General features: G+C 36.2%; 1 protein-coding gene across 2 annotated transcripts in view; it reads right to left on the bottom strand.

The window, feature by feature from the left end:
- Positions 1 to 17,122, bottom strand: part of LOC141450795 (uncharacterized) — a 243,359-nt gene that overhangs the window by 2,228 nt on the left and 224,009 nt on the right. For both annotated transcript variants that reach the window (XM_074121603.1, XM_074121604.1), the window contains 2 exons: positions 1,564 to 1,766; positions 487 to 638 (listed from right to left, as the gene is read on the bottom strand). In XM_074121603.1, the coding sequence (XP_073977704.1) occupies positions 487 to 638; positions 1,564 to 1,766 (355 nt within the window). The remainder of the gene's footprint in view (positions 1 to 486; positions 639 to 1,563; positions 1,767 to 17,122) is intronic.

Genomic DNA, 17,122 nt, shown 5'->3' with positions numbered 1-17,122 from the left:
CTTTCCGCACTTGTTAAATAAATGACTATTTATAGAACTTGAAGAAACAAAGAAAAATAAAATCTTTAGCAATGCAATTGCATGAGTTCTATCCCGTTTGCTAGGCAGGACAAAAGGATTAGTGAAGATTGTACAGTTTTCAAGCACATCCTTGTGCAAAGTACTTACCACTTTGCAAAAGTTTAGACCAGAAGACTGAAACTTCATTTCAAATCCTTAGGAAATTCAATCATTAAACACACAATAGTGCGATTGATTCATTAAGATTGTTGGGTAACCTTTCTTGAGTGCTTTGACCAAAGTTCTTTTCCGCTTAAATATTTGATAATGTTAAAAGAATTCACCAAAGGCTATGCTCCGGGTGGTGATGGCACAATGTGCCCATTTGAGGGAAACTCACCAACTCTCATAACTATTTCCGTAACGCTAGATTTTCCGGTCAGCTTGCATTCGACAAAAATTTTCAATACAATAATCTCCACCTACCGTCTTCATTAAGCACAGGTGTGGCCTGCAGGTAGGTAATAACTTTGGCAGCCTTTGGAAATGGACAATGCACTTGTTTCCAGGTGATGAACTCAGTAACCTGTTTGGCTAGCTGCCAAAATTTCTCAAAATTTATGTGACCATTTGGTAACCTGAAATTTGAGTAGAAAAACAAGAGGATATATGAAAATTCTTTTCAAGAATTTCAAGTTGAAAACAGATTTAAAAAGAATTTAAGATGTCGAGAGGTATTGGTATAAAAAAGAAATGAGACTGATCTTTTATATTTGTTTTAAGCCTAGGCGAAGTCTTTTCAGCGCATATAGGATAAGTTCGTTCAGGTATTTTGTTCAAAAGACGGAAAAACTCCGCTTTCTTTTAACTGTAGGAGGTTAAAGAAAAGAAGTTAACAGTAGAGGGAAGGGATTAGCTATGAGGGTAGCGTACTGGACTCTCACGCGGAGGTCCCGGGTTCGAATCCAGCAGCTGACCCTTAGATTTTCTCTTTCTAGGAGCTTCTTACAGCTCACTGTCCGCTGATGGACAGTGTTGTCTGTAACGAGAGAACACTGTCCGGAGACCGGCAGTGCACTGAAAATAGCTCCGGGCGCTAATAGCCTAAGATGTTGACGCTCCTTAAATCATTAAAAATAAAAAAAACAGTAGAATAGAATAGAAAAGAAAACTTATTTTGAAGAGACCAAAGACTTCTACATACTTTGCACCTACTTGACTCAATAACTTTATAAGGACTATCTTCGTACTGTCGCCCAGATTTGAGATAGGAATTCTACACGCATGTCTTCCTTCCGCTGGTAGTCTTGGAATATCAAGACTCCAAAGATCTGCTATAGGAATCTTTTTTTGTTTAACCCTCGCAATTAGGATTCGGATTTGAAAATTACAAAGCTTTTCACAAAATGTAATCAGCATCATCCGATGAGTGTATCATTGATGATTCCACAAAACATTCAGATTCCTAACCAAAGATTGTGATGCATTACCAGGACTCATTTCTTTTTTTTTCCGATACCTCGTGTACAAAATAAATGAGAAATTTTCTTCAAATTTACTTACTTATTAGAACATCCCTCGTTTAAAAAATATAAGTCTTTGACCAACAATGAAAAAAATGGAATGACTATACGTTGGCTGTCATCAGTTGCAGCGGCTGATCTCCAGACGGCCGCCTTCAACGTCGACCTGTACGAACTGAAGTTGCACGATGGATCCATTTGATGTTCCAGTACAGAAAATTTTGCACATTGTACTTTACTCCACTGGGGCAAAAAAACAAAAACGAAACAAAATAATCATTTTATTAAAACCATTACAAACATTTGTATAAATAAACAAAATTAGAAAGAACCTTTACAATAGCAAACGAAATAATTAATATAGGCAATTACTGTGGCATTTTCATTAAATTTCCTTTTACTCAACAGTTAACTTTCCAAAAATATGAAGCCACAGTGACCACAGTGCATTGCCTACAGCACTTTTTAACCTCATATTGGACTCTCTTGTTCCAGGCCCAAAGAAAATAAATGAAAACCAAATGTAATCAAATTACATTTTCCCTAAGGCAAAAAGTCCTTCCACCTGTTTACCTTAAAATACATTTCGTTTTCCTCCCAAAGTCTGTGAAAAATACCTATGGGCTATATTCATGGATATATTACATCTAACCTGGGATCAAAATTGCTGGAGAAAATGAAGCAAACTGCTTTAAGGATTCAAAATTGGCGAGGAATTGGTCAAATAAAAAACAACTCGTCTTTTTGCCAACGTTTCGACAAATATATTGCCTTCTTCAGGGCGTGGCTATGCGGGTTGTGGTTGATTTACAGAAACAGTTTCCAATCTTGAATCCTTAGTTACATTATTTACGGTCACGAAGCCTATATATTCATATGCAAACTACTCTCTTAAACTTCTCGACAAACTATCGAAACTGTCACTTGTACGACAAACGACTTGTCTTACCCAACGTTACTCAAAAACCTGTCTGGAATGGAACCTTTGGGGCTCAGCTAAAGCTTCCAATATCCTCAGAATCCAATCTTATCAGTCAAAAACACTCCGTCGAATTGCGAATGCAATTTAAATTGTTACTAACTCTACTTTTCCTCAAGATCTCCTTGTTCCCTGTGTGTGTCCGAAGCTTCAAGAACTTGCTAACTCAAGTTTCAAGAAGCTTCAGTTTCATCACATTCTAACCCTCTAGCTGCCTAACTCAGCTGTATTGCTAAGAAATGCTTCAAATAAAACTAAAAATTGAAGTAAACAGTATTTATAGAGTTTCCAAAGATATCCCCGCAAGCTAAACGGAAGCTTTCAGATACGAACCGGCTGATTTGAATAGACGCAGTGTATGCACTTCCGGCCAACGCACAGACTAACTAGATTTTTTATAACATAGAGGCTTGATATTTCCGCCAAAACAAAGTATAAAAAGAAGATTTATCAAAACAAATCCTAGGAAAAAGAACAAAATATTTGGAAATTATACGCTTTGTTCGCGCATGTGTAGAATACAAAAATTGATTTACAAACAAACGTCATGTTATCAAGTTTCCTATTTGATTATTACAAACCATTAAAACTTTTAAAAAAGATAATAAATAATAAAAATTCACGAACCAATCCAAATAATTACAGATGCATATTTTTCAGTAACTTATCCAGACAACTGAAAACACACACCCCGCCACTCCTGCATGTGACGTAGTTACAAAAAAAAAAAAAAAAAAAAAAAACATGGTAGAGTTACAAAACAATGAAAATGGACGATTCTGCAATTCCCGCCAGACAAACGCCATCCCTGGAGGGTACATTGGCTGTTAACCAAAATTATCTGGAATCTCTCCCAGTTTCTACCAAATCTTGTTTAAACCAAATCTGTAAATTTATGGTTTAAAAAGCAAAATCTTGTTTCTATCAAAGAAAAGCTTTTTGCCTTAAAAAATTGGGGGAGTTTTCTTATTTTTCGATATCTTCTAATAACTTCTAATGTGCCTCCTTTATGCGATGAAGTAATTTACACGAATAAAATTTAAACTAAATTGTAGAACTAACTAAATGCAATATTTTTTTAAAATAGTTCAACTAAAAGATGATCTTTCCCAAAAAGTTTGCTTTTTAATCGTGTCCTCAATGTTCTTCAAATTTAGAGTGCCAATTGCACGAACAAAAATCTATCGTTTTTATTTAAAATATAATATTCATTCTCCTACGGGATAGTCAATTAATCTCCCACTCTTTGTATCTAAAGAACGAGGAGTGTATCACAAGGTGAATGCAGAGTTACTCTTGAGAACCCAGTCTTAAGAAATAAGACGATAACTGATAAGAAAATGTGGTTAAGTCCTCTGTGATGGATAATGTCGCTGATTTCATTTTGGGGCGGGCTTGATTACTCAGTTTGGTGTAGCGAGTTCCATTTCAGTTAAGCTCCCATCTTACATTAGACTTGCTGATTGAGCGAGGGAGGTTATGCGGTGGTTATTATGTTATTGTCATATGTTATTGAACTATGAAAGATTTATATGAAATCAACGATGTATTTAAGGGGATTTCTATAACTTTTGTGGCCAGGAAATTTTTTAGAATGGTAAAAATGTAGTTGTATTTTATTGTAACATATATGAGGGGACGCACGAAATTAAGCAGGCAACAATGAACGACTCACGTTCATATATACTGTGGTAAATAATTATTGTTACTTATAAATATGTGATTCGAATCACCAAATAAATTATGCGCAAATCAGTAAAATCTAAAAAAAAAAAAGAACATTTAAATAGCAGCATGGTCACTTCATTGCAACTTCTACTTTATACAGCCATAGATCTCTGGAATTTACTCATAAAATTCCCTTATCTCCCTTCAACTGAATACTTTCCCAGATTTTCACAAATCATCCAGAGACTAAAGAAAAGAAAGGACCGCTCTGTTCCCCCAATAAGGAGCAACAAAATTAGCCGTTGCCTCGAATCGGTTATAGTAATCACAAAGTAAATGAATGTTACGCATAAAACATAAATCACGATTGGCTATAATCCAAGATAATAAAATAATTAATTATCCTATCCTAATCAATAAGATTGCAATCTTATCTTTCTAAATATACTTTCGAAAGTTTTTTTAACAATAAAATATAATTAAGGATGATGACTTTCATTGTGGACAATAAAGGCCAAGATAAATGTTTCTCAATAAGTAGGGAGAAGAAAATTAAAGAAATGATCACATTATTTGGGAAATCGCTCGATCAGAACATCTTTGAAAACTCATTCAATAAGTCATTAATGAAAATATTATATTTCCTCCATTTTTCGCCCATTTTTGGACAAAACAATAAAGGAAATAACTAGAGTAAATTACATTAGGAATTATTAGAGAATAGAAGGAAGTGTATTGTTATTTATTTTTTCTTAAACTTCCTGCGTGAATTCTGAAAGATTTTTTTTTTGTTTTGAGTTAACTACCTGCTTTAGAAGGTCCTTAAAAGTTGTTCTTAAAAAAGGATGCTTTAAAAGAAAACTTTTAATAATAATAAGAAGACGCAGAATCTAGTCATTATTATTGATTTCAGAGTCAACTGTGGAGCAGCAGACTCTGATATTCGTCTAGCTCGAGCTGGTGTTCCTCAGGGCAGTGTCCTAGGTCCTATTCTTTACTCCTTGTATACAGCAGACATACCTCAACATCCAAATACTATCCTCTCCACCTTTGCTGACGATACTGCTACCTTATCTTCACATTCCGATCCCCTTATCGCTACACGAACTCTACAAACACTCATCAACCACTTACAGGACTGGCTTTTCAAATGGAGAATCAAAACCAACGTTACGAAGTCTAAGTTTATAGTATTTACTCTCAGACGGAAAATCCTACCTCCTGTCATCTTGAACCAAACTCCTATACCAGCTGTGGACAAAGTACGTTACCTTGGACTGCACCTAGACAAACGGTTGACAAGGAATCCCCATACTAGACTGAAAAGACAAGAAACTAACCAACGCTACAAACTTCTCGCCAGACTACTTGACAAACGTTCGAAACTTAACCTACATAACAAAAGACTCTTATATCTAATGTTACTGCGACCCATTTGGTCATACGGCATCGAAGTATGGGGATCGACTAAGCGTTCCAACTCACTACGCCTCCTGGCATTACAGTCAAAAATACTTCGAAAACTTCTTAACGCTCCGTTCTATGTATCTAACCTCACTATCCATAATGACCTCAAAATTCCTTTCATTCAAGATCTTGCTAAAAGCTCGTTTCTTCAAATTTCATTCCTCTACAGCAGCTCATCCTAACCCTCTCATAGAACACCTATCTTCCTCCACATTACCAGGTAATCCTCTAAGGAGATTGAAGAGAAGATGGCCTCGTGATCTTCTCTTATCTTAAGCACGTTACTGGAGTGGCACCACTGGGTGCCTTCTCCAATCATGATTTCCCGTTATTTCTTTTCTCTTTCACCGTATTTGCTTGTTGCAACAACTGTTGCAGTGGTAAATTGCAATAAAAGATTTAAAAAAAAAAAAATTATTGATTTGTTGAACGAATTTTTTTGAAATATTTATTCATATTTAATTATGATTATTAACATTAAAAGTGCACCAATAGTTGCAACAAGTAAATGTGGTACATGGTACCAGAGTATCAGAATATTAGCTTGGAGAAGACACGTAGTCAATCCATTAACGTGAACACTGCTGATCTCATGAGAGTAGATCCCGGATATGCTACCTTCCCTTCAATCTTCTTGGAGGATTGTCTGTAGTATTGTGGAAGAACGATGAGCTGCAGTAGAGGAATGAAATTTGGGGAAACGAGTTATTACGCGATTATTGACGGAAAGGATTTTGTGGTAATTAAGGCTCGTGAGGTGTTATACACAAAATAAAAATGGAGTATTAAAAATTTTTCCTTTTTCTTTTTAAGTATTTTTGACTCTAATGATGTTAGAATGTTTAGTGAAGAAGAGACTGTAATTTTGGGATAAATTTCGCTTTAGATAAGGGAATGTTTAAAGTTTAACGTGGTGCGACAAACAACCTGCAACCTTCCTTTGGTAGTAAATCTTTTAATATATCCTACTGCAGCCGTTACCACCAAAATTGCAAACTTTAAAAGAATTCTTTAAGTTTTTTTTTGTTTTTTATTATATGTGCGCTCTGGGAAGTCTAGCTCCTTTTAATGCCTGTACGGCAACTTTCTGCGAACAAAACTTTTCAAATTTTTACAACGCATTTAATTTCATTACTAGGCCCTTTTTTTTTAAAGGGCTAAAATCACATAAACTTCCCGCAGTAGGCCGGGTCTTGGTTTTACTAGAGACATGAACGTAATTTATAAAGCCAGTAGTACCGACTATATCTGGTAAACACACTGTGTGTAATTGTGTTCTTTTTGTGAAAGAGTGACTAGATTAAAAGAGCTCAACAGCTTCTGTTTTCAGGAGAGCAACCCGCAATTTATTTTAAACTTTCTCAGACTGTACTGCTAAAGGGAAAGCTTTACTTACGATCGTGTCCAGTTTTCTGAATTTCGAGTTTTTAATCGGGAATATTCGGGTTAGTACCTCCTCAATCCCTAAGAAAGAGCATTACGGGTTGGATGAGTCGTCTGTACCTTGAATTTTAAGCCCGTTTCTTTGTATGATAATAATATAAAGGAAGGAATTAATTCAGTGGTTATCGTACTAGATTCCCACGCCGTCGGAGAACTCCGATTCAAATCCAGATTTTCTCTTCCTAGCAGAGGCTTCTTACTGCTTATTCAGTTCAGAAAGTGTTGTCTACAACCAGAAAACTGTCTGCTGACCGAGAGTTACGATAAAAGACTACAACCAGGGCCGAATTTAGATGAAAAGAGGCCCTAGGCTATTCCACTTATGAGGCCCTTTCACCTCCCATTTTTAAGTTTGTAAATTACATGAGAGATAATAAAATACATCACTACATTGATACACCACTAAAACAGTGTTTTAGTGTACACTGCTTTTAGAATAGTTTAATTTTAATTTTGCTAACAATCTGGATGTAGACCCCTCTTGATCTTGAGGCCCTTGGCTGAAGCCTAGTTAGCCTATAGGAAAATCCGGCCCTGACTACGATCACCAATGATCTGAGATGTTGTCGCGCCATTAATTAAACAAAAAAATTAAATAATAACGAGCTACTAATTACTATTAATTTAAATCAATAGCAATTCAAAATTATCTTTAAGAAATTAAGTTCTATAATACTTACTAACAACAGTTTACAAAGCTAGTCATTAGAAGTAAGTATACTTGTGGCATAATTGTGTATTATGGGTTTATTTCTCTCTCTAGGAGCTGGTTCTCAAGTCGTTGTCAAGTATTAGGATGTATACTGAAGTCAAGAGGATCGGCGGCTTTACTGTTAGTCTATCCCATTACTAAGTGAGTAGACGAGACGCAAGTGTTACAATACCTAAGTGAGTGTTGCTTTAAAGCAATTTATGGTTGAGGGAAGTGAACATATTCGCCTACTAGAAATTGGTAAATCGAAGTAATGGAAGTGTAATAAAATTAGCCTATTAGCCTTCAATAGTAGAATGGTTTATTTAAGCACCTGTTTAAGGTAACAGCTTGGAAATTTAGGTCTTCATTTTCATAATTTGAAGCTATCGATTGGTGGAACATGGTCTTCAGATTAGGATATCAGAAGCCTTCTTTTTCCACCTTCTTTTCCGCCTAGTATTCGTAAAAATTTTGTACCGAGAGCGGTAAAAAAGTGGTTATCAGAAGGTGCTAGGACAGTGCTGAGGAAGCAAGAAATGGGATTCGGGTTAGGCATTTCCGATCCACATCAGTTATGCAGAGGAACAGTTCCGGAAGTCACTGCTTTACCAGCTTTAGCGACGATCAATACAATTGCAAACCCGTCAACAACCTGTTTGCAATGAATGGTGGTGCCCTTTTTCAATTTCACAGGCACAACATCCGTTTCGGGTAATAGTTTTATCCGGGATAACAATCCACTTAGACGTTTAAACTAATTCATTAGACTTGTTTGTTCCAATTACAGACATAAATCCACTATTTCCTACAGAAATTTGATGAAAGTGTGCGGCTTACAAGGTTTCTCCAGATTGTAGAAGAGGTTTAGAGTTTAAGTAAATTGTTGCAAATAATCTACAGACAGAATCTCTGGAAAACCAACGAACCAATAATCTTCTCCCCCCCAAATAAGCGAGACCACTTTTCCTACTTCTTTTAAACAGAAAGAAAACTAGAATTTCCAACAATATGTTTTGCCGAAAAACTAGAGATTCTAAAAGAGAATTTACAGGACCCCCAATTCTGCTTTGAAAATGAGAAAAGTTTCAAAAGGAGTTCACAAGTTGTAAACTTGATAATAAAAAGAGTGCTAGAAAATTTTAACTATAGTTTCATTTTCTATGGAAACATTCAAACAATAGGGAGACTGTGGAAGTTGTGGTATTTAGGGAGTTAGAATGAAGCAAGGAAAACTCTGAATAAAGTGAAAGAAGAAGGAAAATCTAATTATATAAATCTACAGTTACTAAAATTATCTAGTACGACATATTCTCTCAAGACTTCCACTAACTACAACTATGATAATAGTTATTGTTGAACTATTTATTTACCTCAGCAACAATAAAGCCCCCCCCAAAAAAGCGGAGATTAATGCGTAGAATTTAACTGGCGCACTTCCTGTAAGAGTGCTCTGTTTGTTCGTCTATGAAGCACTTAAAGTGGCCATTCCATCGTACGTTGGAAACGTTCTCGACAATGGAAACCTCATAAAATCTACAGCTCCCCCTTAAAGTAAACTGATCAAATAAGTGACAAATTTATTACGTACGAGGGCCTTTCAATAAATAAACAGTCAAATTTAGTGAAAGCGACGCCTAATTCAGCGAATTGTAAACTTAGTTCGTAAACTTGTTGAGTCTCAGTAAGCTGTTCGATTAACATTTAAGTAAACATAATCTTTCAAGGTCTTAAGATGTGGGGCATGTCCGCCCGAACAAGGTACTTTCAAAGAACACAACGTTCTGTGTTCTGATTTTTCACTTTCGGAAAGCGTAAAATCGTTAGAAATATTCTCATTAGTGAAGAGTTCTTCCTGCATAGCCCATTCTGGGCTACGCAAGAACATTTTGTTAAAAGTAGGATTCGCCACGGCTAGTCTAATAATGGGATACATAACCCATTTATAGCTGTTCATTATTTTTGGTTACTGATTCATAGTTTCAATAAGATGAAAAAATAAATGCCAGTTTTCAGTCGTGATACATTTATTCTGCCGAGCTTTCGACCTAGGGACTAGGTCATCTTCAGGGCTAGTTTACAAACTGTTCAGGGACAAGACAGAAGACACACCAACCCTGTAATGTAAAATATTACATTGTAAACTAGCCCTAAAGATGACCTAGTCCCTAGGTCGAAAGCTCGGCAGAATAAATGTATCACGACTGAAAACTGGCATTTATTTTTTCATCCCATTTATGTTAAGGACATCTGTGTTATACTGTTTTTCTGCAGAATAACAGAGAGCTCATAACTGCTAACATCTTGAAGATATTGGAGTAAGCTAAGGATACTTTGAATAACAATCTGAGAAGCTCCAGGTAAAGCATGGAATACTGATAATTATTTCGGCTGCATACAATTTGGTTTAAGAACGCGAGCAGCTACGGGGGTGTCTCCAAATTGCAGAGCTTTAATCTTTAATCTTGATGGACATGGGAATTCGCGTATCAATGTAACTGGAATTTAGGGGGACATGATATCTTTCAGCGTTCTCTGAAACCCTAAACTATATAATTTAAAATTAAATGGAATCGCAGACAGTATTTTAAATAACTTAAGTGACAGTCTTAAGTTTATTTGATTTATATTACGCGATTCAGCCAACCATACTTCCCCTTCAAAGTTTATTTATCTAGATTGAATATATAATCCAGATTAGGAGTTGAATAAATATGAATAAAATGGGTGAGGAAGATTAAATAAATTTAATATTTGACAAGTTCAACAAAGAGAGAGACTGTTGTAAAAGAGGGCGACAATATGGGCGGAGACGAGAGCGAATGTTGGGCGATGTGGTTGGGTATAACAGCCAAAGGGCTGTCAAATTGCTTGATATATCTCACAAGGGCATAGACAGTCTGTTTATTTTCTTTCTTTCTAATGCAGTGAACGATGCCAACAGCCGACATATTCACCAATTATTTACTACCGTCCAATTTACTGAACGTTCCAGATACTATATCTCAAAGCGAAACCACTGGAATATTTTGGAAATGTATTAGGAAAACATAACAAATAAAAAAGAGTAAAATCACTGTCGTAAGGAGCCCAAGGATTAGAAAATCTGTAAATGCAGCACACTTATATTTCTCTTTGATAATTGCCAATTTTATAAAACTTGGCATTATTACTAACTTATTAGTATTTTCTAGGCCATGATTTCTACTCGATTATGAATCTAACTGAAACATGTGACCCCCCCCCGTGTAAAGTTGAGCGTCTAAATCTCCGTGTACTCCTCTGAACTAATAAAGGTATTAGTGTCTTTTGTTGATGAATGAATTAGGAAATTCTCTAGTGACTGTGACTGGTTTAAAGGGTTAAAGCCTAGGTCCAGAACAATAGAAGCTGCCCAAGCATCAGAGTGTGTACGGACGCAAGACCACTGTTCGGGACACTCAATTGCATTCAGGGCACTGTATACACTCGCTGAGGATTCATTCTTACACTCTCTTCATGACGTTACTCTACTCGTCATTCAGTTTAGCCAATTCTTTTAGAAATAGTTTAGTTTACCCCAGATAGTTACTGTAATTTACGCTCGTTCTTAAGTTAGTGTAACTGCTGGCCATTAAACTCTTTATCAGTAATACTATCTTTTATTCTATTCAGCCCTCCCTAATCAAATCTAACTATCCGTACGTGTCTATAAATTAATAGCTACTTAAATCTCAATAGGATGAAAAATTAATGCCAGTTTCAGTCATTATAAACTTTATTCATGGAGAGTAAGTGATATTCTAGTGATAAGCACCTAGACGATGCTGGCTGTATGGCGGAAGCCAATGCCAAAAAAAGAAAACAAAAAAAAAAAACTTTATTCTGCCGACCTAGGGACCTAGGTCATCTTCAGGGCCCTAGGTCGAAAGCTCGACAGAATAAAGTTTAAAATGACTGAAACTGGCATTAATTTTTCATCCCATTGAAACTATGATTCAATCACCAAAAATAATGAACAGTAATTACTTAAATCTCCTTTTCGTGGCTTTTCTCGTCTACATCAACCTCATCAACAGCTAACGACTCACCTTCATCAAAGGTTTCAAATAAAATGGACGTTTTTGCCGTATTTAAACGAAATATACTTATTGTGCCAACGGTTACTTCCATAAAGATATTTATGATGTTCAAGATAACGTTATTCAAGATGTATGTAGTTCATAGAACACTTCGTACGAATGTAACCATTCATTAGAATGAATTTATGAAAATGAATGAAGTAAATTATTTTATATCAAAACGGTTTGAATACATGCATTTCCGGTAAAAAAAAAAGTGATTCGAAAAGAATTCAATCTTAAGAAAAAGTAAAAATGAATAAAAGAGTATCAATGGTTTGGAATAAGCGGAAGAATTAAGCGAAATGTAAATAAGGGAAGAAGTAAGAAATAGCTGAAATCGTTCCATCTTAAATACTTGATTTACATTTAGCCAACGGGTTTAAAAGTAATTTCGCCCGCAATAATCCACATCTGCGACTCGAAACCTACTTCTTAGCTATTTGAATGTTTTACTCTGTATTGCAGAAGGTTAGAACAAAGTTATTAGCAACAGAAGAACGCTAAATCGAGAAATGATTTTCTTTCTGTAGACAAGGTCAACAATGTTAGTGTCGAAGAAGATGGTTAGCTCGATAAATCAAAATATCAATGCGTCTGGAAGATAAGAAGATTTCAAGGAGAAGGAGTAGGAAAGGATGGCTTCTATGGGTTTGGTGAGTCTCCTAGAGAGAGAGAGAGAGAGAGAGAGTAATGGATTAGCCTTTCAGACATCTTGGTGTTCTAGAAGGGTGTCCAAGAATAGCCACCTAAATATAACTCTTCTTACCTTCATCTTAACACGGCTCTAAACCTTGTTATACTTGTTAAACGGTACTTTTTGTTCGCGAATTATTGAGACGATCAGGATATTGCTGAAAATAGGGTTAGAACCACCCACATTGCTGTTGAGGTTGTTCCAAATGAAATAATTTATAATGAACGGCTAATGATAATAATTTATTAATTATTATTGTTTTTTTAAAATTTATTTCGTTATTTACAATCTGTATAATATACAACAAGTAAATAGGTAGAATAGGTAAATAGGTATAAATAAATGGATGCGTGAAAGGCAGGAGGAGAGAAACTACTCAGTGGTAGCACTCTCTACAGGATATAATGATCTTTAGGTCTTCAGACTGCAAGGAAGTCGCGGGGCTACTGGCGATTCAGTCGGTGAGTATTGTTAGGGATGTCAGAGGAGACGAGAGACTGTACAAGAGGATTAGAGCTAGTAGAGAGAGCAGTATAGTACTGGCGATTCAGTCTGCGAGGAGGATTGTTAGGGATGTCAGAGGAGGCGAGAGACTGTACGAATGGACTAGAGCAAGTATAGAGAGCAGTGTTGTACTGGCGATTCAGTCTGCGAGGAGAATTGTTAGGGATGTCAGAGGAGGCGAGAGCCTGTACGAATGGATTAGAGCAAGTATAGAGAGCAGTGTTGTACTGGCGATTCAGTCAGCGAGGAGGATTGTTAGGGATGTCAGGGGAGGCGAGAGGCTGTACGAAAGGATTAGAGCAAGTAGAGAGAGCAGTATAGTACTGGCGATTCAGTCTGCGAGGAGGATTTTTAGGGATGTCAGGGGAGGCGAGAGGCTTTACGAAAGGATTAGAGCAAGTAGAGAGAGCAGTTTGGAATTTTTGGTATTTAGTTGATATTTAGCTGACGCTCCTTTCTACGGTGATTAACCTCACTCTTCACCACGACCTCAACATTCCCTTCGTACACCAACTCGCCAAGACTAAATTTAAAAATTAAAGTGAGTGGCGGTTATATAGTAAAGTAGAAATGCTAGACAAAAAAAAAAACCGAACAGTTCACCTCAAGGAGCGAACGCTACTTCTATGACAAAATGACGACTTAAAAACTGAAGACATTACGATTGGAAAGCTAAGAAAGCGCAAATATCAAGAGAGCACTTCAAGGCTCTGTTCCCAGAATGATGCGACTGAATTACGCAACCGCTGCAATTAAAATTGAATCTCCCTTTAGAGTTCTTTTTTTTCTTCCCCTTCCAGCCAAGGGACAATAAGAAGGGCATGCTAATAGGCCCTCCTTCAAGTGCAGCCTGTCATTTAGTTTGTAAGCGTATTAACAAAAGAGAAATTCAATTATACAGAATGCTTACTGGTTTTATTTCATCCACTTCCTCTTGGTAATTTGAAAGAGTATAAAACCTGCGCTATCTAATTGTAAGCAGCCATTATACGGTCCTTATGAAGTTCCTTGTTATTGTGAAGTCTTAACTCTTAGCAGATACAGGGTAGCTCTCAGAAGCTGTATTATACATAACTTCACTGTTGAAAATTATTGGTTTTCGCGATTTTCCAGGTTATAGTTTCTTTTACTTCTAGTTCTCACTAGTTCTTCTCTCGGATATTCGATTTTTCGTTTATATCGATCTCAATTTCATTAATAAAAATTAGACTTTATTTTCATCCTTTTTTTTTTTTAATATACTGTTTATTAGGTGAAATAATGATCCTAACAGCGTAGTAATTCCCTAAGGATAATCCATAAAATAGCTTAATAACAGCCAAATGAAATTAATGCGACATCTGTTCATAGATTTGCGTTAATAAACAGCCAGAGAAATCAAAATGAATTGAAGGTTCAACAATGGGGGCGTTGTTATATCTGCGGGGATCCAATATCCATGTGGATCCATCCATATTTACTAGTGGGTAAAAGGGTTAGCTATAGGGTCTCCAAATTGGTACCAATACTAAACACTAGCTAGTAGTAGACCAACCAGCCCACTAATTGGCTCGTTTGACGCATCCATGCATCTATCTATCTATCCAATAATATACGTTCTAGTTAGTAGTGAATAATTGACAGATTTTGTTGTTCAGTCTATCAAATTAAGGGCATCCCGTAAAATACCATAACCATTACTTCCACCATACTTCTCTATTGCACGCTAGGTTTGTGCATGTTCTCGCCATGTTCCTATTTGTGTATAGCATAAACTGTATACAACAATGGACCACTAAATACAAGAAAAAAAAAAAGTTTACTAAACAGATTAGTAATCAATATTCAAACTTATAACGATGTTCAGCGCATGATTATTAGTTCAAGAACCATGGTTAGAGGGGAAAAACTGATGGGAAAACTTTTTATAGATGGAAAAACTTATAATGTAAAGTAAACTAACAGTTTTCAAGAAAACTAGATCATTACTGTTGCAGCACTAACATCATTAAAAATTTTATAAAACTTAAAATTGATGCAAACAAAAAATTCAATTTATAAATGAGGCCATTTTCTTGTATTTACTCTTTTTTTTTTAAAGATTTTCAAAGTTTTAATGTTTTATGGGAAATTCGCAACTACCTGAAAAACTGTGTTTGGAATGAGATCTGTTTAATTGAATGTTTAGGATAAATGCCTTTTTAATTTTTTGTTTTTGCACAATTAAGCGCAATATAGGGGAAAGTAGCCTAAGTCGTGCCGGTGCTTAAATCCTACCTCAATCATTTCAAAAGTACTTTTCCCGACTTGCAAATCGTAACAGTGTATAGTTATACTGCTCGGTTGTACTCATGCGCGTAGACAGTGCCATCTGTGATTCAATGAATTAAGACTATAAAGTAAAGTAATCTCCTTTCAGGCGGGCTTTACGTCGCAACTACCAATTGGGTGTCAAGGACGGAGGCGACTAGCAAACTTTACTGTAAATTTCTTCTATTAACCATTAAATAAAATCCAAGGCCTAAGACCGGGAATCGAAGCAGTACCGCAATGCATATTAGCTTTACAGGTCTCGCCTCTAACCGCTCGGCTACTGTGGCGAAATTAAGACTGTTTTTGGTAAACAAATACAATTATAGTCATTAAAGAGTAATTTCCACCTGGTGTGTGGAAGCTCTTAAGGTAAGAAAGCATTAGTTAAATACATTTTGCTTTTTTTAGTATAAGTTATGTATCTATTAGTGATTAGTTTGTCTCTCACAGTTTAGTACAAGATTTTTTCAAAATAGTTTTGAGGTTTTATGAACTGACATGCGTGCTGTGTCTTATCTAGAACCCATTTACGGTTCCTAAGTCTTACCACTGGTACCACTTAAGACCCGGCCGCAAGGAGTTTCAAGTTTAGTTTTCTGGAGTATTTGATTTTTTTTTTTTTTTTAATGATTTAAGGCGCGTCAACATCTAAGGTTATTGGCGCCCGGAGCTTTTTTCAATGCACTGCCGGCCTCCGGACAGTGTTCTCTCGTTACAGACAACACTGTCCATCACCGGGCAGTGAGCTGTAAGAAGCTCCTAGGAAGAGAGAAAATCTAAGGGCCAGCAGCTGGATTCGAACCCGGGACCTCCGCGTGGGAATCCAATACACTAACCGCATAGCAATCCCTTCCCTGGAGTATTTGTTGAAATACATTTTCAATGGGGCCATTAGACCATTCTTTTTTTAAATCCCTTAAGAGTTATTATAACTAAGCTTTAACAATTTGTTAAGAACAAATCCTGGTGAAATAATTAAACCAAGTACCGCATTGGAGTTATTAGGTAAAGCATAACCAAATACTGTTCGCCATAAACGGCTTTAAATCTACAAATAAATCAACAAATTTTACTGGAAACATTACCAAAAATTCATTTAATGGGAACATTTAAGGAAGGGAATAATTGGTAGAATCTTCTTATTCTTCTTAAAGTCATAAGAATTATAAATAAGACTCAAACTCTGGAACTTTGGGGAATAGTATTACGAGGAAGTCGGGGATACGTGCGCCCAAGATTATTTGTTTGGGTTGCCAACATTTCTATGTAAACCCTAGAGACACACCCAAGTGGGCTATGCATTTGAATAGCAAAATATTATTTGGTGCTTATTAGAATATTTTAATGAAATAAGAAAATTCTAACTTACGGAGTCTCGGGGGGAGAGGAGTGCAAGGAACAGTATTACTACAATTGGAAATAAAAAGGAGATTGAGTTGAAGAAGAGAAAAGCCAGCCAGTATTTGGCGGAAAACGCTTGGATAAAATCAGGAATTCCAGTTTCAGCAGCAGTGAAACAGAGTATAAGGGGAACACTGGTTGGAGACACAATATATTTATCACAGTCTGGGCAAAGCCTCTTGGATTTCCAGGTGGTCGATGGAGGTAATCTGCCATGTGCAATCATTCACACGTACAGCTTCCTCGTCCTAGGTCTTGTTCTCTTTTTCTTTCTTTAATACTCTCTCTCTCTCTCTCTCTCTCTCTCTCTTACACCCACAATCAGGCACTTCTATATATATATATATCTATGTTTCA

The sequence above is a fragment of the Rhodnius prolixus genome, unplaced genomic scaffold (genome assembly GCF_049639745.1).
Source record: "Rhodnius prolixus isolate KJV_2025 unplaced genomic scaffold, Rpr scaffold_8, whole genome shotgun sequence".
Classification (NCBI taxonomy): domain Eukaryota; kingdom Metazoa; phylum Arthropoda; class Insecta; order Hemiptera; family Reduviidae; genus Rhodnius; species Rhodnius prolixus.
Note: the sequence above shows the minus strand (reverse complement) of the source record. Positions and strands in the feature narration are given on the sequence as shown.